General features: G+C 39.2%; 1 protein-coding gene across 2 annotated transcripts in view; it reads right to left on the reverse strand.

Moving 5' to 3' along the window:
* Positions 1–3,541: 3,541 nt before the first annotated feature.
* LOC306877129 (ras-associated and pleckstrin homology domains-containing protein 1-like) overlaps positions 3,542–23,115 on the reverse strand; it is a 66,118-nt gene continuing 46,544 nt past the window's right edge. For both annotated transcript variants that reach the window (XM_079428661.1, XM_079428662.1), the window contains 10 exons: positions 20,634–20,711; positions 18,625–18,784; positions 13,324–13,445; positions 11,983–12,048; positions 11,706–11,849; positions 10,541–10,651; positions 9,426–9,524; positions 9,209–9,329; positions 8,941–9,080; positions 3,542–7,182 (listed from right to left, as the gene is read on the reverse strand). In XM_079428661.1, the coding sequence (XP_079284787.1) occupies positions 5,074–7,182; positions 8,941–9,080; positions 9,209–9,329; positions 9,426–9,524; positions 10,541–10,651; positions 11,706–11,849; positions 11,983–12,048; positions 13,324–13,445; positions 18,625–18,784; positions 20,634–20,711 (3,150 nt within the window). In that variant the 3' untranslated portion in view covers positions 3,542–5,073. The remainder of the gene's footprint in view (positions 7,183–8,940; positions 9,081–9,208; positions 9,330–9,425; positions 9,525–10,540; positions 10,652–11,705; positions 11,850–11,982; positions 12,049–13,323; positions 13,446–18,624; positions 18,785–20,633; positions 20,712–23,115) is intronic.

Consider the following 23,115-nt stretch of genomic DNA (forward strand, 5'->3'; position numbering starts at 1 on the left):
AGGCAAGAGGAGGTGAATGTTTGTGTGGAAGTGTGAAAATCAAACCTCAGCTCAGTGAAACGTGTTCATGTTGTGAAAACAAGTTTCAAATGAGCAGTTCTGTTTAGTCTGACTCAAAAGTTGGGGGGAGAAAAATGCTTTAGATTCAGAAGAATATTGATCATTCTGGTTTCCTGTTGTTATATAGATGATATTCACGTGAGACTGGCGTTATAGGCCAAGGATTATATCTCAGTAACTTTTTGTATGTGCGTTTCAAATCAGAATAATGTTATAGAAATTCAATTGTTGTCATTTTTTACTATAACTTTGGTAACAAGTGAATTAAACCAGATTAAGTCAAGAGTCAGCTACTAACCTTTTATAAACTGATTCCAGGACAAAAGGATTGATCACAAATAAAAGGTTGTGGCAGGCTGTCATGTTTTATGATGTAATTTCATACAAATACATTTGTTAGCCCCAACATTTTTGTTTTGTTAACATTTTCTTCTTTTTTTTATGATTCATTTTGTATGGAATAGTTCACCCAAAAATGAAAATTTGCTGATGCTACTTTTCTTCAAATCTGTTCTGAAGAAAATAAAAACATTACATGCATCACACTTGCTCACCATTGGATCCTCTGCAGTGAATGGGTGCCGTCAGATTGGGAGTTCTGAAAAAAAAAATCACAATAATCCACATGTAATCCACACAATTGCAGTCCAAAATAAACATTTTGTGAAATTCAATACTTTTATGGCAGGTTACATTGTGACAAATAGACAGTGTGACAGTGTATTGCTACTGAGGCCATGAACTGTATTATTATTTCTGGGCAAAGATGATGAAAAAGTTTGTTCAAGTTTTTTTTTTTAAATCACAATATCGAGGAGTGAAAACCAGAAGGGCATAAGTGACATTTTTGGTGAAATGGAGATATATATATATATATGAAATGAAAGCTCTTAATGAGCTCTTTCTACTGGCAAAAGCACTGTCATCCATGAGTGTACAAATTATTATTATAAACAATTGAAATCAGTACACAAAGTCAGATCAAACTATGGTAACATTTTTGTTTTGGCTCTCCTGTAAAGCTGGTGAAATGTCACTTACGCCTTTCTGGTTCTCACCCCTCGATATATGCATGTGCGGAAATTGACACTGAAGTCAATAAATCTACTTTGAGAAATATTCACCAGAGTAAAAAGCGTAAACAACCACCCCAGTCTCTGAAAGGGTTCAATTTACTACTGATGAAAATTAAGCATGTACAAATTAAGGACAACGAGTGATGAAAATACATGACACATAATCATGCTTTTTTTTTTTAAATGTTCAATGTACATAATCATTTTGCACAAGCTCTGTTGACATTTCAAAAGCCACATATATGCAGCCATTGTGAAATAATCATCCAGCATTTTCGGACTCTAAATGTCTTCAGGTTTTATAAAGAGCTCAATTAAAACTGCTAAGTGTTTATTTTGTGGTTAAAGCCAGGGCATGTTAGTTACGTTAACAAACTGATTGCTACATCATTAGTGGAAGTTATGATAGAGTCTTATTTACTCTAATTAAACAGAGCAGCTTGGATATAACTTCAGTCCTCTGGCTAACCTGCATTGAAGTTTTCTGTCGATGAAGTCAACAGGCAGTCCAGCAATATCAACCTGCACAGACCAACCAGCAGTGTGGTCCGACAGGTAATAATATGTGCTTTTCCTTTTAAGGGGAAAAAAAGGTATTTTATATTTGATCTGCCAACCAGAAATAGTCTAGACCGCAGCCTCAGGAATCCTCTCAGCAAAAGTCGAGCAGTTTCTCAGTGCACTACCGTACTCTAGTGGTTATATGAATTCAAATCAACATAGTACTGGGTAAATTTATTCACACACACACAAAAAAAAACATTATGCGGCCAAAATAGCTACTCGCCCTCGTTTGGTTTCAAACCCATATGCTGTTATTATTAAACACAAAATTGTAAAGAATCATCAAGATCGACAGCATTCTTGACGTCTGTCAAGCTTCAAAGTAAACACACCATAAATTGATTAATTTTAGATTAGCCTAAAGTTTGGGTTTGTAACTTCTTACAATTTAAATAAGAGTATATTCTGTTTTTATTTTGCTTGTCAGGCATTCATAAATTCAGCTATGACTAAACAGCCTAAATAAGAAAATCGCCATAATTGATTTGAATGCTGCAGCAGAGGTCAAGGAATTTGACCTCCTTGCTGAAAAAAAGAGATGGTCCTCACTGCAGAACACAATATCCAGGGGGTGTGGTTAGATCTAGATCCAACTCCTCCCACCTTACATAGACCTAAACCTACCCGTCTCCACCCCCTGATCCCTAAACCCACCCATCCACACCCCTAAACCTACCATCTCCACCCCCTAGATGTAGTCCCAACCCCGCCCCCTGGATCTTTGTTCTGCAGAGAGGGGCTACTGGAAAAAAAAAAAAAACAATAGAAACCATCACAAATGGTTCTCACTAATTCTAATAGTTTTCACTACAAATACCGTTATAAACATTGCAAACATCAACTTTTAACCATTAAAACCATTTAAAAATGGTTTCCTTTAGTGTGCTTTGGGACATATTCCATTACGATATAGTGGTTTTAACAAGACACCAAAGGCAGCGACCATTTACCAGGAGAGACCAACAGGCACAGTTCCCATTATAATCACACCAGTAAAACCACTACAAATTCTGTGATGGTTTCTATTGTTTGTTTGTTTTCCAGCAGGGCTCTGTATGTTATCAAACAATCATACTATTTTGAAAGAATAGTATTAGAAAACATTAAATGACAGACTCATTTGATCTTTGTCGTCGAAGATCACACTGGGACGTGATAATACATATGATATCCTGCTTGATTTGGGAATAAAGGAGACAGTCTGTCTGAAACATACCAGGAGACCATACAGGAATAGTTGCCGTTTCAAACAGGGACATCTTGCGGTAAGACAAGCTTTAATGCTTTTACTGTCTCCCTTCTGTTTGTTGCAGGTCACACATACACTTCACTAATACCAACATCATACTAAGATATTTCTCACCTTCTCGTCTCTTTCTCAAGTCAAAGAAAGTGTGCTCCAGTCTTGTGCGTGTTGGCAGCATGTCTGTAGCTCCTCTGGGCATCAGTTGTATGGCTGATACAGCTGCTTTTGGGTCCAGCTCAGAGTCCAGCAGTGAAGAGGTCATTATCTGGTGGACATGACGGCTTCCTCTGGGCTCTTTGTCCTAAGGAGTCATTCTGTGTCAAGGAGAGTTTAACTGTTCCAGATTACTACTGTGATTTCATAAAATAGACAGACAAACAGATAGACCTCCAACTGACGTTTCAAATAAAACAGAAACTTTACATGAGATTTTTTTGCTTTAAAAAAAAATCATTTTCAACCAAAAAAAAAATATTCTTATTTCTCTGTACATTCTAAACAATGAGTGTCTCTTATAAAATTAAATGTGTAGTAAATTGCTGCAATATAGCCTTAATCTCGAGCAACATTCAACCCAAGGCGTTCTTTTACAGTTTAATCATAGTTTAATCAGGCATACAAACGTGTGCAACACATAGTTGTAGCTAGCTATATTTGTAGATTTTAAAACATTATGCATGTATTATATAGAGTGTATTGTCCATAAAGGACTAACATTGTTATCCATTGTAAATCAGAGGATTCAGCATAAGAAGCTTTTAATTGTATGATAACCAACCATCAAAATAACAAGAACTTGGACAACATTCTGTGTGATTTACACATTTATATTGTTCAGTTTAAATGTAACAGACATTTACTTCCCCATTTATTTAACTAAAGGTTCCTGACTTTAAGAAGCAGCATTAGCTCTGTACTCCTCCCTGTAAAGAGAACTCTATCTGTTCCTACAGTTCATTGCTCAGCCATTCAAAAAGTCTTTTGGAGATGCAAAACCAACAGGTACATGTTTTCTCAACCTACGCATTCAAGTTGGTTAGAGGGATGACAGTGAATTTTTTGCATTTCGCAATCTTAGGCAACCATACTATGGAAGCATGCATGCTAGATTAACGTCAGTACATTGTGGCATTGCCATGACATGAGAAATAGATGTTCCAGATATGTGACACACTTCAGTACAGCACTGAGTATAGACAGAGGTCAAAAAAGGAGAACGACATCACTTCCTAGTGTGTGTTTCACCCATGCAGAGCTAACGCACATCGATAAAGTCAGGAACTGCAGCTGTATGTACAGATAAGATAGCAATGTAACCAACATAAACAGACATCACATCCCATCCCAGACACAGGCCAGCTACACGCCGAGATATACTCAAGCGGCCACAGGCTCATTTTCATCTTTGTCTAACATTTGGACATCTTCATAAAAAGTAAGGGTCCACAGCGACAAAACATAACAGATTTATCAATAACAATGGTAGTGGGTTTTTTCCTTTCTTGACATTTTAAGTGGAAGTTTCTAAACCATTTAAATTAAATGTGGAAAATTTGGTAGAATACTTCATTTAGAATGTATGCTACACAAGTTGGGATTTGCACATCTAAAGAGGCCCCCGCTGTTTTTCTGAGAGTGGATCAACCAAATCACTCAGACGAAATGCGCGCACGCACGCACACACACAAGCATCGGTTCAACAACCCTGATTTTCTATTCACGTTTAACGTTTACAGTCAAGGGTGTCAAAACTAAACTTTAAAATAAGAATATATTTCAGGTATTAAATAATTTCATATAAAAAAGTACAAGTTCCCTCCCACCCCACTGTTCCACATATATATTTTATCATTCATATACAGTATCCCCTTTCCTCACAGCAGTGTCCATGCAGTACCTATATTAACAACGTCAGTCTCTTTTTCTCTGTTTTTTTTTGTATATATGCTACACTTAATAGCAAAGCGGCACAAACACACAGAGAAGCTTATGTATAGATGGTTTGGCTTTTTCATATTGTGGTTATAATCTGGGGTTAAAATGAGTAGTAATGCAGACGTTTCAGCTGTTCAAGATAAACTGAGTGGAAAAGGAGAGTGGCATATCTGTACTCGGCACATGTCCCAACTACCACTCGCTTGTCAATTTAGTGTTTTGGTCCCGTTTGGGTGGAGCCGGCGGAGGACCCCGCCGTAATGTTGCATAGCCTGAGATGTTGGCGCTCATGTATCCGCCTTTTTTCTGCTGGCCCAGCAGCAGCTCTGGAGGAGGGGGCGGAAGGGCCATATCGTCCATGGTGGTTACTGGCTCCAGCTTAGCCGAGATTCTAGAGGACGTGAGGGAGCCATGTCGAGTCATAGACTTCCTTTTCAGAGTTCTGTTGAGGTCTTCCAAGAAGTTGGGCTGGATGGACCGACTGGCCTTGGGGGACGTTGGTGGGATCTGAGAGTTAAAAGAGGACAGAGGCATCTGTTGAGGAGGTGGAGAAAGGGCAAGTGGCTCGGGTGGGCCACTGCTGCGGCGGTGCATAGCCGGAGCGGGCATTTTCTTCAAGGAACTTTGCTTCCATGAGGATGTGGAGCTGGAGGAGTGCTGGGGTTGAGGGTTCACCACGGCCACTTTGGGAGCCCCGGTGTGCAGTTCTGATGGGAGAGGTGGAGGAGGCAGGAGTTCTGAGTCCGGCGGCGGAGGGGGAAAGTCACATTCGGGAGGAGGAGAGGGGAAGTCTGAGCTGGATTGCTGATATTGGCCTGGCTTCCCCTGGAGAGCCAGAGGCAGATTAGCCAAGTTGATCTTGCCTGGTTTTGGTAGTGCACGAGGACCTGCGGAAGAGTCCTTGGAAGGTGATCCTGTCGTAGAGGATGGACTTGACAAGGAACTGGGTGGGACTTGACTGGTTTGGGCAAACATGCTGACCAGATCCTCCACTTTCTTGGACTCCTGGTACTCAATGGAAGAGGTGGACTTCATGCTGGAGTTGCGCTGTGGAGTTGGAGGGGGCTTCTTCCCTCCTGAACCAGTAGAAGAATTTGACGACGTTGATGGGGACTTCTTGATTGGTGATCCCATCTTGCCAGAAGGCTGTGAGGCAGGAGGGGGACTTGGAGCAGGGGGTGGAGGGAATTCAAGGATACCCTCTGGTGGAGGTGGGGGAAATTCAGGAGACTGTGGTTGAGCCTGCCCTCCTGGCTGCCATTTTGGTTTGGTTTTTACCACAGGAGGAGATATGGGACCTTTGGATTCATCAGGGGCATCCGGGAACTGGTTTACAATCTGCTTTACAAGCGATTGGGTGGGAGAGATGGGGGCAGATACAGATGCAGCTTTGGAAGAAAGGCTATATTGCTTGGGAAGGGTAGGTGGAGGTTGATTGGGGCTGTGACCACTGGAGAGGCTTTGCTGTTTCTTCATGGTGACCGGAGGGGTTGGAGACAAAGAAGGTGGCACAGGAGAAATGGGGGAAATGCCATGGGCAGGTTTCAGAGCCCTTTGGGGCGGAAACCCACCAGTGAATGTTTTAGGTGGGGCAGGTGGTCCTGACTGCTGAGGGGGCGGAGAGAAACACACTGGAGGAGGTGGTGGAGGCTCTTCATCTTGTTGGACAGGTGAAAAGTCATAGGCCATATTTGGGAACTTCTGAGCTAAGAACTGCTGGAGCCCATTGGTGCTGAGGGGAGGTGGGTATTTTAACTGTTCTGGAGGTGGTGGTGGAGGCAAGTAGCCATTGCTGTGTAGGTGAGGTGGGGATGGCAGCTGGAATTCCTCTGGAGGTGGAGGGGGAGTGTATTGGGGGCTGAGGGGGGCATGCTTCAACACTGCCATGGCTGACCCTGGCACTGGCATCTCTGGAGGAGGTGGTGGTGGTGGAGGCGGAGGGGGACTGCTGGCAGTATCTGCCATATTATTCATTACAGGTTTGAGACACTGTGGGGGTGGTGTTGGGGGCATAGGTTGCTGCTGCGCTGCTAATAAGGGGGTCTGTTTGTAATGATTTGGAATCTGGGAGATGTTTTGCAACCTAGCGAGGGTGCTGTATTTAGTGAACATTACCGGGGTGGAGTGGTGTGTGGGGTTGGGGAGAGGGGGAGGTGGGGGAGGAGGCGGTGGTGGAGATGGGGGCGAAGAGGGGGACACTGGGGACACACCACTGTAGCTGCTACGAGATTGGAGAGATTGGGGCAGTTGTAGAGGGTAAGAGGCTCTAGCAGGCTGTGCTGGTGGGCCATCCATTCTCATCTGTGGAAATGACAAAAATGATTCAATTAGAACATAGGATATAGTTCACATTGATTTTTATTTTTTTTGGAGATTTATTAGTGGTGTGCAACAAGATATTATGCAGATTAAAAGTGTGAAATAGCATGAAATGTTATAGTAAATGTTATGAAGTCTTAAGGGAGAAGCTAAGAACTGTGTTTTATTAATTTTATTAATTATTAATTTTATTAATTGAGATCTGCTGTTCCAAACTCAGACACTTTTGTTCTTACAACATAGAATCATTCTGATGTAGAGCTCAAACTGAAAAATCAACAGCAATTCAATGTGTGCAAAACAAAACATGAGCTATCCTGTATTCTTGTCGTGTTTACCTTCTCTGACAATATCTCTCATTTATAACACAAACCAAACCACACCAAACATCATGTAACGGGTTATTCAAAATACAACACCAGTGCGTCTGTTAAGAGTTAACACAAACTATTACAGCAGGTGTCTCACACCAGTCCCCAATTACCCAGCATTCAAAAAACAACTAAGATTAACTGCCCACCACACACATCATATCACTGGTTAGTTGCTTTAGAGGTTCACATGTGAGGATTATATCAGATATAAACAGCTAGAGTGTGAGGTTTTATCACACTCCTAACCTCAATCCCCACCAGTGTATAGCCTTTCCAGGCTTGACATTCTCATCCTGGGTAGACAAACAGAGAGGGGACCAATTAACAAGTAATATATCTGGGCAGAGCGATACAAGTAATGTTCCACAATCACCCAAAGGGTCAAAATCAGAACTATAATTATATCACTGACACCATTAAACCATACAAACCTCATTGTTTTCTGCTCGGTATATGCATATATTTTCTTTCAGGTTTTCAGTACAACTAATATAAAACGGATGAATGCTGATTGGTATATTGTACATATTGTGAACCCTATTTCTTGAATGTAATATTTAGGGCTGCCCTCGACTAAGGATTTTTCTGGTCGACTAGTCGTCATTCATTTTAAGCATTGGTCGACTAATCGCACATTTATTAATAAACCATTTAAATCATTATAATGAGCCTTTCATTGCCTACAGAGCCTAATAAGCACTCAAGCGCACGTATAAAGCTTGCCACAGTGCACCGCAGAAGTAATGATTATGAATGTGTCAGTGAAAAACAGTAAGGAGGCTGCATTAATGTTTTAATAATTCACTGATAAACAAGTGCTTTCTTTGTTCTCGGTTTAAGAGATGAATTCGGTGACACTGACTCGTCATCTCCACGAGCCCGGTCTCGTGAAAATGTGTATAAATAGTACGCCAAATAAAAACAAAAACTTGTGGTATTGATACGATTTGAAAGATTGATTTCTTTAGGTTAAAATTAGATTGAGCGGCCATGTGAAGTTGCTATTACTTACATATTTCAGATGATAAGCCATTTTTGTGGTGGATGAATGATAGGCGAGCGTTTGGATGTCCTGCCAGATGTACTGTATCACCATAGACCAGCCGTTAGCGATCTGCGTGACTTCGCCAATGTGGATTTTTTTTTTCTACGACTAAGCAACTAATAAAATTTTGGTCGACCAAGCCTCTTCTGGTCGACTAACGATTAGTCGACTATTAGGGGGCAGCCCTAGTAATATTGCAAACAATAGGTCTTTCAAAATGGATTAAGACACAGAAGAGATGATAATGACACCATGATGAAGAAACAGAGGTGAAACAAAGCAGAGCGAGTAAAGAGACTAGTGAAGCTCTTCAATGGTCACCTTGGGTTCATCTGACTGACTGCCTCTCTTCCATGCCTCAGAGAAGATGGAGCTGACGGCACTCTGAGAGCGCACATGACCAGAGGATGTGGTTTCTGACACGCCGCTGTCTGATTGGCTGGAGTGGTTGGACTGAGATTCTGTAGGCACAAGAATCACAAAGTCGAGTGAACGGGTGAACACAGACAACAATACACAAGCCTGTTAAATATCAAGCACTGTGTCATTTGAGATTCTGATATTTCTGCTGCTGCACTGCTGAACTCACCTGGTAGACTGGAGGAGCTGGAACCAGACTTGATACTGGAGCTGGAGAGCGAGGACCAGTCATGAGCAGCCTCTGTGCGTCTCATGGCTTCCTGGTAGTTCAAATACAGCTGCTTCCCATACTGCATTACAAATCACATAGATTCAGCCAAACAACCTAGCTACTGTATACACATTAATACACAAAGCAGGGTGATCTCATCATAACCAGACGTTACCTTGGCAATGCGTATTCCATTGACCCACTGATGCAGCGTTCTCACATCATCACAGCACAGGTATTTGACGTACTGTGATTTCTTTTGAATCTGTGGGTGCTGTGTGGCGAAATCAGAGATGTTACCTATACTGATGCATTTTATAGTCTGTGTGTAAAGACTTTTTGCCTGTATTAGACTATGGTCAGAGTAAATACAGCCTCAACTGGCTCACAGTCTGATCACTAAATGTCTGATGCATATTAAACTCAAAACTTGCGAGCACTACCAAAAAAAAGAAAACGATTGATGGCTTTCATGCAATTTCTGACCCCAACAAGTTGTGGTTACAAAGTATCAGTTCGATGCAATAAATGCTTCTTTGCCAAAGTGGGATCAAATATCTGGGTGATTTCTATACTGTTAGCTGCTGGCTGGTGTTGTAGCATAATTTGAATTAGATACAATATTGTGGTATAAACTGTTTCAGATGAACTCATCTCTAAATGGAGCGTAAAAACACATACTGTGTTCGGTCACTTTTCAGATGGGCAGTTCTTCAATATAATAAACTACAGTGTGGTCAATCCTTTATGCTATAGTATGCAAGAATAGCACCAGAGAAGTTCAACAGCTGATAAGTTATGTCAAAGGAAAGCCAAACACTGGCCAAAAACAGGCTATATTTATGTTTGTCTCACTTCTGTGGCTTTGATTTCCTTCTGAGGGTGCCGGCAAAAACTGAAGAAATATGTTGAGCAGTCCAGAATCATAAATTGTAATGCAGACCGAGATCTGGCTTTTACAGATCCCAGCACTTGGCAAAAACCTCTGACTGCTGTCTGCTTTAACCATATAGACAAATGGAAATCTGGAAAATGATGATAAACTCTAGAGATATGGACAGGCAAATGCTTGTTTTACTGCTTCCACTACTTACAAATTACTTTTTAGTCATTTAAGCAAATGCATTTTAAGAACACATGGCTTCAATTCAACTTCCTGTTCATGAACAAAGCAGTGTGACTGACATCTGATAACAAGGAATTAAAACTTTCATATTTTTAGACATTTTTTATAATTGCATAAAACTGCCATGTCTGATACAATGTATAAAGATGATTGTCACCCCCCACCTTCAGGACCATGCAGTAGTCAGTTGGGGCTTTATACTTGCTGCGGTAGTCCTGACCCAGGTACACGTTAACATGATCCAGCTGCAGGAAGCAAACCAGGTCTCTAGAGGCCTACAGATGACACAGGATGGAAGCAAAAAGACTACATGTTAGTACATAACGGATAATCTTTGTTTATGAATGCATCTGTAGCGAATGCTGGTAATAGCAAATTATAAATAGATTGTCTGCTTGCATATGCTTATCTCTTAATATTATCAGAATGATTATTAATTTTATAATTATTTTTAAATCACCATGCCACACACTTAGACCTACTGTTTAATCCATTTGTTTGCTTATATTGTGACAATGAAAATTTGTTGTTTTTTAATTAGATTTTAAATAAGCAACAAACAAAAATAAAATGACCTAAATTGACCTAAATGCTACTTCACTGTTGAATCCACTAGGGGGAGCACTACGTTTGTAAAAAGTGCATTGAATTAGTGCATAGAAATAGGCAAGACAGGTTGAATAGCATGAAAAAGGGGGTCCTGAATGTTTTTTTTTTCTTTTTTAAGAACTTAGATTCTGTGCTTTTCTCATGTTGAATCAGACGGGTCATGTGTTAAGTATGAAACAGTATGTGAGTATGCTAGTGATGCTGATGGGCAGCAGCTGTCAAACCCAGAGTGATGACCTGAGGATGTACAGCAGCTGCTCTTTTATCTCTCTCTCCATCACCCTCTGCCTCCCTGTGGTCTGTGGATAATGAGCAGTCACTGGCCCATATCTCCTCTGAACTTGAACTCATTAACTGATCTCTAGACACGGATGCGTTAAGCACAGAGTCAGCAGGCCCTTTATCTCTTGAAAAGCACAGGAATTATGATATGTGACTGACAGCAAGTGTGTTCATGCTTCGGCTCTCAAACCTCAATCACATTTGCACATTCACAAGATGCGCATGTGGCAGGTGGTCAGATCACCAAAAAGTGTATTTTAATATCAGTTAGAAAGAGGGCCATAGTGTAAGAGTGTTTGTGTATCAGTCAGCAAGTGTATAAAAGTGTTTGTGTCAGTCATTGAGTGTGTGAAAGAGAAAAGAGAATGAACTTCACAGCAAACGGATTATGAGATGAAGCACGAGACAACAGAAGAAAAAGAGAGACTCACAACTGACCTTGGCTTTACCCTTTGGCACATAATATATCCCAGAGGCTCTTAACAGGAAGTAGCGCTTCTTCCAGGATTTCTTGCCGTCGTCTTTGAGCCAGAGCACCCCTTCCATCTCAGGCACACTGATAGAGCTTCCACAGAAACACTCCTGCTCAAAAACACACACAAACACCTTTATCAGTCACTCCAGTGAGTACAACATGCCTGACACGACCTAAATAAGTCATGCTGACTTTAAAACCCAAGAGAAAATGTGTGTAAGTAGGTTCAGTCTGTCTCACCTCCAACAGGGCCTCTTTATTTCTGTCTGCCATCTCACACGTCTCCTTACGCCCCAGCAAATAGTTCTGAGGAAACAGATGATTCAGGGAGACATCACAGTGATCTATGACTATCACTGATTTATAGGTTTACTAGAGCATTAGCCAAAACCAATCTTTAGATATCTGAATATGCCATTTTAAAAGACTTTCAACAAAATACAGTGTAAGAATGCAAAGTGGTTAAACGCATGGAATGGCTTTTTGATTTTAGGGTTGCACGGTCTGTCTGGAGGTTTTAAAACGGCCAAAGCAGCAGCCAGAGACTCAGTCTGGGCAGTGAACACACTTTAACCAGCCTCTGCTGAGATCAATTATTCATTACAGCTCAGCATTTACATGACATTGACCTACGTTAGTCACACACACCAATAAAACTACTGACCCATACAGCACTGCACCAGCAGAACAAACCTATATTACTGTCACTCTGAAACTCAGTCACCTTTCTCCTGCATATCTACTATCAGTCTTTGCTGACAAAACTGCACATCACATCTAGTCTTTACACGGGCAACAAGGGACAGTTCACCCAAAAACATAAATGCTGTAATACTAAAAATTATTAACTGAAAGCATTATTAACTGAAAATCTTGCCTTTCACTGTTACATTCATATTAATCATGGCATTGTTAGACGTAACTTACACTATCATTCAAGTTTAGGGTATTTTTTTAATGTATTTTTACAAGGACACATTTAATATATATATTTTTTTAATATACAGTAAAGACATTTGCAATGTTACAACGGATTTCTATTTCAAAGAAATGCTGTTCTTTTGAACATTTTCTATTCATCAATAAATAAAAATCCTTAAAAAAAGTTTCACAGTTTATAAAAAATTATTAAGCAGCCAAATGTTTTCATCATTGATAAAAATAAGAAATGTCTTGAGCAACAAATCAGCATATTATAATAATATTCTGAATGATCATGTGGCACTGAAGAACACAACAATCACAAGAACAAATACAATTTTAAAATATATTCATTTAAAAACTTAAGTTCTTTTAAACAGCAATGCTTTAAGAAATTACTGTTTTGCTGTATTTTGATTAAATAAATGCAGCCTTGGTGAGCATAGGATACAAAATTACCAACTCCCAACTTTTAACAATAGTGTACACAATATTTAACAATGCTATTGTAGGCTACAGAATACTAGTATGTGAAATGTAGTGCAGAAGTTGTATGGAACCATTTTTGTGCTGCTATAACAGACCTGGTCACTACTGACAGATTTTATATTACTAGTATAATCTGAATAGAATTACCTTTAGTATTACATGTAGTATTACCTGAGGGTTCTTGAAAAGTGCATATTTCTCAATGCGTTCGATGAACATCAGTCTGTTGGTGCTGTCCCTGGTCCAGTTCAACAAGTTCTCAACCAGGTTCTCATGGTCCTCAAAGATTCTCTCTGGAAAAACAAAGTGTAACCAGTATGAAGATTATGTTTGCTATTCAAAAATCAATGAGGAGAACATCTTTGGCCACTTCGTCCATTTACAGTTGCAGAGCGCTTTCATTTCTCCTCAAAAACACATTCTGATGTATAAATTAATCGTGAACTAAAGAAAGATTTACAATCCAAATTCCGGAAATGTTGGGACGATTTTTAAATTTGAATAAAATTAAAACTAAAAGAAAACTTTCAAATTACATGGGCTAATATTTTATTCACAACAGAACATAGAGAACATAAATGTTTAAACGGAAAATGTTTATGCACTAAATGAGCTCATTTCAAATTTGATGCCTGCAACAGTTCTCAAAAAAGTTGGCACGGGGGCAACAAAGGGCTGAAAAAGCAAGAAATTTTGAAAAGATTCAGCTGGGAGAACATCTAGCAACTAATTAAGTTAATTGACATCAGGTCTGTAACATAAAAGGGATGTCTTAGAGAGGCAGTAAAGATGGGCAGAGGCTCTCCAATCTGTGAAAGAGTGCATAAAAAGATTGTGGATTACTTTAAAAACAATGTTCCTCAACGTCAAATTGCAAAGGATTTGCAAATCTCTTCATCTATACTGCATAACATCATCAAAAGATTCAGAGAATGTGGAGAAATCTCTGTGTGTTAGGGACAAGGCCAAAGACCTTTGTTGGATGCCCGTGGTCTTTGGGCCCTCAGACAACACTGCATCACTCATCGGCATGATTCTGTCATTGACATTACTAAATGGGCCCAGGAACACTTCCAGAAACCACTGTCGGTAAACACAATCCGCCCTGCCATCTGCAGATGCCAACTAAAGTTCTATCATGGAAAAAGGAAGACATTTGTGAACATGGTCCAGAAGCGCCATCGTGTCCTGTGGGCCAAGGCTCATTTAAAATGGACTGTTTCAAAGTGGAAAAGTGTTCTATGGTCAGACGAGTCCAAATTTGACATTCTAGTTGGAAAACCGTGTCCTCCGGGCTAAAGAGGAGGGAGGATGCTTCAAAAGCCAGCATCTCTGATGGTATGGGGGTGCGAAAGTACATACGGTATGGGCAGCATGCATGTTTTGGAAGGCACCATGAATGCTGAAAGGTATATAAAAGGTTTTAGAGCAACATATGCTCCCCTCCAGATGACGTGTATTTCAGCAGGACAGTGCAAAACCACATACTGCAGCTATTACAACAGCATGGCTTCGTAGTAGAAGAGTCTGGGTGGTGAACTGGCCTGCCTGCAATCCAGATCTTTCACCTATAGAGAACATTTGACATTTCATTGTGAATAAAATGTTGGCTCCTGTGATTTTAAATTCTTTTAGTTTTATTTTAATTCAAATTAAAAAAAAAAAAACGTCCCAACATTTCTGGAAGTTGGGTTGTAGTAGTCCATGTATAAATCATGAAGTAAACAGGCCTACAAGAGATCCGATGGTCTGTAAGGAAAAGTGACATTTATCCAAATTACTATAAGCCCTGCTGCCACGGTCCTGCTCTCTTTAAAGACTATAAAAGATCCCTTGGACTATTTCATGGAGGGAAAGTCCCCTGAAGACATTTAGGATGAGAAAGTATGTAACAAACTGAATGCACTAGACAAATTTAAAATAGGTCAAACCATAAAACCCACTGGGGTAAATCAAATTGATGCATTGACTACAATTTCTACATGAGGGCTGCAAGTTCCAGAAGTATTATTTAAACAAAACTTATGTATGAAAAAATTTATATATATTTATAAAGAAAGAAAGACTGTCGAAGTAAATGGTATGAACTAAGTCTAATGTTTGCCTTGTACACTGATAAGTATCCTGTCAGACAAGATGTTTAAGTTTAAAAAGCTCTGCCTTAAACAAAAGGGACAGACTATAAGAGGCAAACCTTTAACACGGTTTTTTTTTTTAATTATAAAAAAAGAAAATAAAGAAAACAATAATCTAACAGAGGTCCATCCATTAGGTGATTACAGGAACTTGAGGAATTAACAATCCCTTACACTTCTCTTGATCCTAATATCTGGATTCTGCCACACCTTAATAATAAATCAGTGATCTTTAACCTCAACATGCTTAACCCTCAAAAACAATGAGCCAAACAAACAAACCTGCCAAAAGAGCAAAATCTGAGAGTTTGACTATAAATCGTTCAAAACATGAAAATTGAAAATGTTGTTTAAATGCATGAAAACCAACTTTTTTCTTTTTTCATGAATATACAAGTGTGTACATCTATTTCTGATCTCATTCAGCCAGAGGGGCAAAAACACATCATTCCTCATTATAAACTGCAACAATCCATTAACTTGCACAAAATACCCCCAGAAAAGACCTCCGCTGCTCTTTTTATTAAAGGGATTTTAGCACAGTCCATCTGGCGGATATTCTATACCCTACCACTAGATCTCCTTGTCTTTCCCCTCTCTGCCTTTTTCTCCCTCCACTGAAAGATCCGAGAGTGGAAAAGCCGAAGCCCTGGAGATGTAGGCTATGGCCACACACATGATTGCTCAGGACCTACATACAGAGCAGCCCAGCACACGAGGCCTCGGACTCACACACTCATATATCAGACACGGCACGAGAGGGTGCAGGTTCAGTTAAAGCCATGTTCTAGGTTCAATACAACTCTATCAAAAACATAACTCGGATAATAAATTAGATTTGTCTTTCAAACCATAAAAAAAATCAAACAAAAATGCTTATAGCAATGCTCTCAAAATGGAAGTCTATGGGGCTAAAAATACATACAAATAAAAGTATAGTCTAATAGACTATAATACTGTATTACCTCTGTAATGTATTCAGTTGTTAAAAAGCTACAAAAATAATAAATTTCTTTACCATTTCAAATGCCAGAGATGCAAACAGGTAAAGGGGGAAAAAGGTGAGAACATTGCACGGATCGGGGGCATGCATGCTCCACACAGAATTTCTTTTAAAGATATTTGCTTTACATGCTCATTTGTAGTTATTGCTTTAAGATATTTTTTATATTTGTATTACCTTATATGTCCAAAACTAATTTTTCACAAAAATAATAATAATTAACATCTTGTTGCAACACAATTCAAATCAAGATCGAATATATTTGGTCAAAATCCCATGTTATAAAAGATGAAGTGCTGTTCAAGCTATTTAAGACAATATTGGCTGATTAGATGGCAATGCTGACCTAAAATGCGAAATGTTTGCCCTCTCTCTCTCTTCACCGTTCCCATATCTCTGACCTCAAATACACAAAATATGACCCTTTTAGACATAGTATTAGAAGTAAAGAGTAAAGAAAATACTATACAAAACTTACTCTAACAACCAGGGGCCAGTTGCATAAACTTAGCCACCATGATAAGACTGTGCCTTAAGAATTAGTCTGTGACCAACTAGTTGCCAAGAGTCAGTCTTACTTTTCCAATACTAAGACCAATCTACTTTTTCATAACTGAATTGACCAGTCTTGAAGAAAAAAAAAAATAGATGACTAACTTTTTAAGACTAGTCTAAACAGTTTATGCAACTGGCCCCAGTTCTTTATTTACCCTTGCAAGACCCCCTCCCCCAAAAAAACACTTTCTCATTGGATTTAAGCAAATCTCATATGTATTTTGATCAGAAAAAAGTGAGTTGTCACTGAAAGGTGAGGAGTTTGCATCGATGAAATGCTGATGTTTTGAACTTTTTATTCATTAAAGAATCCAGAAAAAATGTGTCATGGTTTTCACAGAGATATTAAGCAGCACAACATAGATAATAATAAGAAGAAGTGTTACCTGAGCAGCCAATCAGCATATTACAATGATTTCTGAAGGATCATGTGACACTGAAGACTGGAGTAATGATGCTGAACATTCAGTTTTGCCATCACAGGAATGAATTACATTTTAGAATAAAATAATAAAATATATTCAAATTATGATACCTTAAGGTCTTACTATTATGGAATTGATGGAAGTGTTTATAGTAATATTTACCTTGTCTAGGGCTATCCTCGCTCAGGCTGCACATGATTGTATGGGATAATCCTATTGGGATTTCAGACATAGACTTTGCTAATCTATACTCGTTGCTAATCTGCAGTGATCAAATAAATCAAATAGGACTGCTGTTATGGTTTGAAGACCAGTGGAAAATGAAAAAGATGTGCATTATCATCCAGCTGTCGTTGTGCTTCATCTGGGGAAAGCCTGACCACATGATTTTAATCCCTTTTTCATTTTTCTTTATTGATTCAATCTCTCTTTTGATACTTCAGTCTCTATTGGATCCTTAGACTAGTCAGTGAAGGAATAGTCTATTATAATACGCACTCAAGTGCCACCACACAATATGGCGCTGCATGTGAAGTTCCTGCCAGACCACGTCTTCGATGACGCACAGGTTTTTATAAGTCTACCAGGAAACAATTTTGTTTACAATATACCAATGATATTTAAAAGTTTTGGGGTAACACTTTTGTACAGGGACCAGTACTCACTATTAACTAGTTGCTTATTAGCATGCATATTATTAACATATGTGACCCTGGAGCACAAAAGCAGTCTTAAGTCGCTGGGGTACATTTGTGGCAAAAGCCAAAAATACATTGTATGGGTCAAAATGATTGATTTTTCTTCATGTTCCATGAAGATATTTTGTAAATATATCAAACTTAATTTTTGATTAGTAATATGCATGGCTAAGTACTTCATTTGAACAACTTTAAAGGTGATTTTCTCAATATTTAGATTTTTTTGCACCCTCAGATTCCAGATTTTCAAATAGTTGTATCTCGACCAAATATTGTCCGATCCTAACAAACCATACATCAATTGAAAGATTATTTATTCAGCTTTCAGATGATGTCATACATCAAATGGAAAATTGACCCTTATGACTGGTTTTGTGGTCCAGGGTCACATATTAGTATTTATAAAGCACATATCCTGCATGAATATATTCTACATCCCTAATCCTACCCAATACCTAAACTTAACAACTACCCTACTAAACATTACATAGATTTTTGTGACACTATTTGCATGAGTTTGTTGCATGTTTGCCTATGACTGTGGGACCAAATCTAGATTTACCTAGAAACATCTTGTGGTTGGTCCATTTTGATGTCAATTACTGTGCAGTTCTTGGTCAGAACAAGCTACAATCAGACAGTCTTCTGGCTCTTACCCATCTGGAGTTCAGGGATGATTTCCACCAGAGACCAGTCCAGGCTATAACCGCAGTGGGATTTGTCCAGCAGGCTGTCCAGCACTTGACGCACCGTCTGTCTCTCATCCACCATCACAGTCTTTGAGCTTTCATCTGATAGGTGCACTCGGATTACCAACTGAGGGGAGAGACAGGACATGACAACAGTTACGTATGCTTGTACATCATTTAGTGCTTGCAAAAATGTCTCTCTCATCAGTGGGTTACATGGTGACCTGTGTTTTGTGCCATTTTATTGGGGGGGGGGGGTTAGGCCTTCTGAAAGCACTCCAGGCAAAACTCACCTCAGCTCCGAGTAAAACAGCAACAACATCAACTGCTCACAAACAAGATTAAATGAAATAACCCTTCCACATACATATCCCCAATTTAATAAGAAAAATCTCCCGGCAACAACAAAATGCCTGTGAACATATAAACCAATAGGAATCCCCTCTCTCTCTAAGACATTACGCACTGACCTACACTTTACCATATGAAAGGTCAGTGAAAACACCAGAATCTACTCTAATCTACTCCAAGACACATACTGTATGCGGATACTTAGATTAGATGCAAAATTTCTAACAATCAGTTCTTTCTAACTGATGGTTATACGCACTGATTCAACAACAAATTTCCATCATTACCAATCATATCCACAGATATATTTAACATAAATGTATTAATTTATCCGATCATAACTAGGGAGATCAATATCTCAGAACACAAGGCGATGGCTTCCTCCCTGAGCACTGCCATAAACCCAGCAGCGTGTTACTGTCCACAAGCGCTCATTCCAGATTAACTGTGGATTTTAAGAGCACATTTACAGCAATTTGACTTCAAGAGAGATTTCTGATCAGCATTTAAAGAGATGCAGGCTCAGTTTGTGTACAGTGACCTGACCCAGAAAGCATTTCATCAGGGCTGCTGACCCACACACACACACATTCAGAGAGAGAACAGATGTCAGGGGAGAGTTAAGGCACGCGGGCACACACACAGCTAACCCCCTCAATGAGTTTAAACTGTCTTGATCATCCGGTTTTTGGCTGTTTGTATCAACACAGCCCTGTTTCACCTCCTTAGATAACACAGAAACCTCAGGAAATCCTGACACAGGACATCAACCTATAACTGTACATATATCTATTTATATATACATTTATACTTGCCAACATAGACTGAAACTTGCATTAAATTCTAGAGATTCTAGAGATCAGTATTAACAACACCAATACTTATTTATTACAGTATCAGATAAATTACATGACAAAATTATTAATAGTATTCGCTTTCTTTTATGGACAAATATATAGGTCACACTTTAGATTGGGGAACCATTCTCACTATTAACTACAACTTCTGCTTCAAACTCATAATTTGCTGCTTATTAATAGTTATAAGTTAGTTGTTAAGTTTAGGTATAGGGGATCATGCAGAATAAGGCAATTAATATGGGTTTAAGTATAATAAACAGCCAATAGGCTAGTAATATGCATGCTAATAAGCAAATAGTTAATAGTGAGAATTGATCCCTAAAGCGTTACCAATAATTATTATAAGCCATTGTAATCTTATTATTAAGATACCAATCTTATTATTAATATTTTATTAACAACAATGATACTAACAGATATGATTATTATTATTATTATAATTAAAGAACCATTAACTAAAGTAGAATGTGTTAATAACAGCAAACATATCGGTCAATCTCTACTAGAGGCAACACAGCTCTTCCAAAGCCAAATCACACTAAACATTTTCTGTGAAAATGTGCTATAAAATCATTTCCCAGGTCCCACGAGGGCCTGATTCAGCCGTGTAAGTGTGCTGCGATGACCCATTTCTACACTACACCACACATGCTGAAGGTGTCATCTGAAAACTACTGTACAGCACAGATGTATAAGCAGTTAACGTGACCAGGTTTGCGTGTTTACATCTAAACAAAACAAAAAAAAAACTGCTGATCATCTCACCTTTTTAACCTGCGCTTCCTTTATCTTCTCCAGAGCTACTCGGATCTTCTCAGCTTTTTGTTTGGCAGCTTGTTCCTCCTAAATATACACATACAAACACAGTCACCACATGGAAATACATTCTGAATTATTGTAAAGTTCATTATTTCTTGGAGTAACCAATTTCCTATGGTTAAACATTTGGACATTTGACGATCTATAAGACCCAGAGTGCACAACACTCGCATTTACCTGGCTTTTCCAGCAAGATGCCATTGTAAAAAGGATTATTTTGACCTTGAAGAACAATAAAAGCTTTGGTGAAAAAAATGTAAAGACTTAACAGTACTATGACATCTGTCGGTAAACACAATGTTCTCCTGGCATTCGCCCCATTTGATTCTGGTAGCCCTTTTGCGATGCCTAATACAGATTCGCCTCAACAGATTGCAGAAAGCTGCTTTTCAATAGTCACATTTCGAATTATAGGTCCAGTCGAATAGAAAAATATCCCATTGAAGCAAGTCTGTAGCTTGTCCATGTCTATTAGTGACTGTTCTGGCCATTGCTGAGGTGTGCAGATCCATGCTCAGAGCAGTTTAATGTCCATGTAAATCTGTAATGGTCAGGAAGCTGTTAGATTACTGAAGAATAAATGACTAGAATCCCCCTCCAACAGCATAAATGATTCCCAGAGAGAAGCTCCTGTGCCCAAGACCGTAAAACGCATCTACTACAAGGTGGAGGATGGGCAGAACTGGCTACACTCTCGTCTACTGGCTAATCTCTCTCTAAAACAAAGAGATGATCCCTCCCCTTTTACTGTCAGATACACTTCCATTCCATCAAGCCCTCCCCATCCCTGTTTCTGTGAGTGTATTTGTGTGCAATTGCTTTAGTCTGGGTTTGGGATTGTGTCGAATCACAGTATATTATCCTCTCACACTGCAGTGAATTACACACAAATAACAGCAGAAAACAGCCACAAAAGGGCTGTAGCTACAGACTCATCCTAAAATCTGGACACACATGCCTCCTCATTTTAACTAACAAAATGGCAAATGAGGGAATTACAGCTCAAGCCTCTTAACAGTACACATCCTCCCCTGACTAATGCCCAGCACATCAACTATAGTAACCGTAACATGCAAATAGCATAATATTTATATTCAGAGCCATGCATTTATTCTTGCTTGTATTTATCAGATTTCAAGATTTCTATCCCTCCACTGAAAGTCTATTTCATTGAAACTTCGAATAGTAAAAGTAATACATATGAAGTAGAGCCCTGCATTTCAGCCCGGGCCCAACGGGCCCCGACTTTTTTTACGCCTCTAGGGCCGGGCTTCGGGACAATTTTCACATCATAGTTCAGACGCAGACCGGGCCTCTGGCCTGTTTTAGGCTTCTTCTTATTTTTATATTTTAGACATCCATCAATTAGTGATGAATAAAAATTGCTGCGCTGGTGGAAACAACATGAGTCCTTGCTGCCACGACTGTCAAGAGCGGCTCGACGGTGTTTAGTGTCCAACAGCAAGAGTTCTGCTTTCAAATGCACACAATAGGCTAAAAGTTTGCCGCAAAGCACCGCAAAAGTAATTACCATGAATGTGTCCGGGGTAAATAATGAGATATTTTAATTATATACTAATAAACTAGTGTTTTCTGAGTCTGTTTCGCAAGGATGAAGTTGCCCATCCTGACTCGCCGTCTCGTCATTAGACGCACCTTTAGAGAAAAATGCATCTATATGGATAATGAGTATGATTATAAATGAAAGAGTTTTTGTTTTATAGTGTCTAATGCAATTATGGCAAGTCATTTTTCATTTAAATTTTTGGGTAATTGGATGGACATTTACAATATTTGAGAAAAAAAAAAAAAAATGCAAATAATAAAAATTCCAGAAAATATCATAGCATGCAAGTAAGGTGTATGGCCTATTTTGACTGAAGATTTGGTTAAAAAAGTGGTGCAAGCTCGCGACCCATTGACAGCATGTGGAAATGGGACATAGCTGACACAGAAACACACATATTAAAAAGAGGCATGTCTTCAATAAGAATAGCCTCATCTGAAGATTAGAATCCAGATACTATTCCAAGGCCTCAATGTCAAAACTAAACGACCCACTGTCTACACAAAAAAGAAAAAAGAAAAACTTGGCACAAAACAAGACAGAAACCCAAAATAAGCCGATAAGCAGCAGTAGAAACTGCCCAGGCAGCTGTTCTCCTGACCCGTAATTCTACATCACAAACCACCTGGCGGCAGAAACTACAATTATCTATATCGCTGAGAAATCAGGGCTTGTACAGCATCCAAGGTTTTGGGGAAATTAGGAGAGCCAGCACAGCTTGTTTAGGAAGAGCAGAGAGAAAGACATCTCTGTGAGCAGGTGTGTGCCCTCAGGGCAGAGTAACGCTTATCAGTGACTCAAATAAACGTGCAGAGAGGGAGTATGATGAGAGACATGAACCCAGGAGCTGTAGGTGTCATG

The sequence above is a fragment of the Barbus barbus genome, assembly GCF_936440315.1.
Source record: "Barbus barbus genome assembly, chromosome: 11".
Taxonomy (NCBI): Eukaryota; Metazoa; Chordata; class Actinopteri; order Cypriniformes; family Cyprinidae; genus Barbus; species Barbus barbus.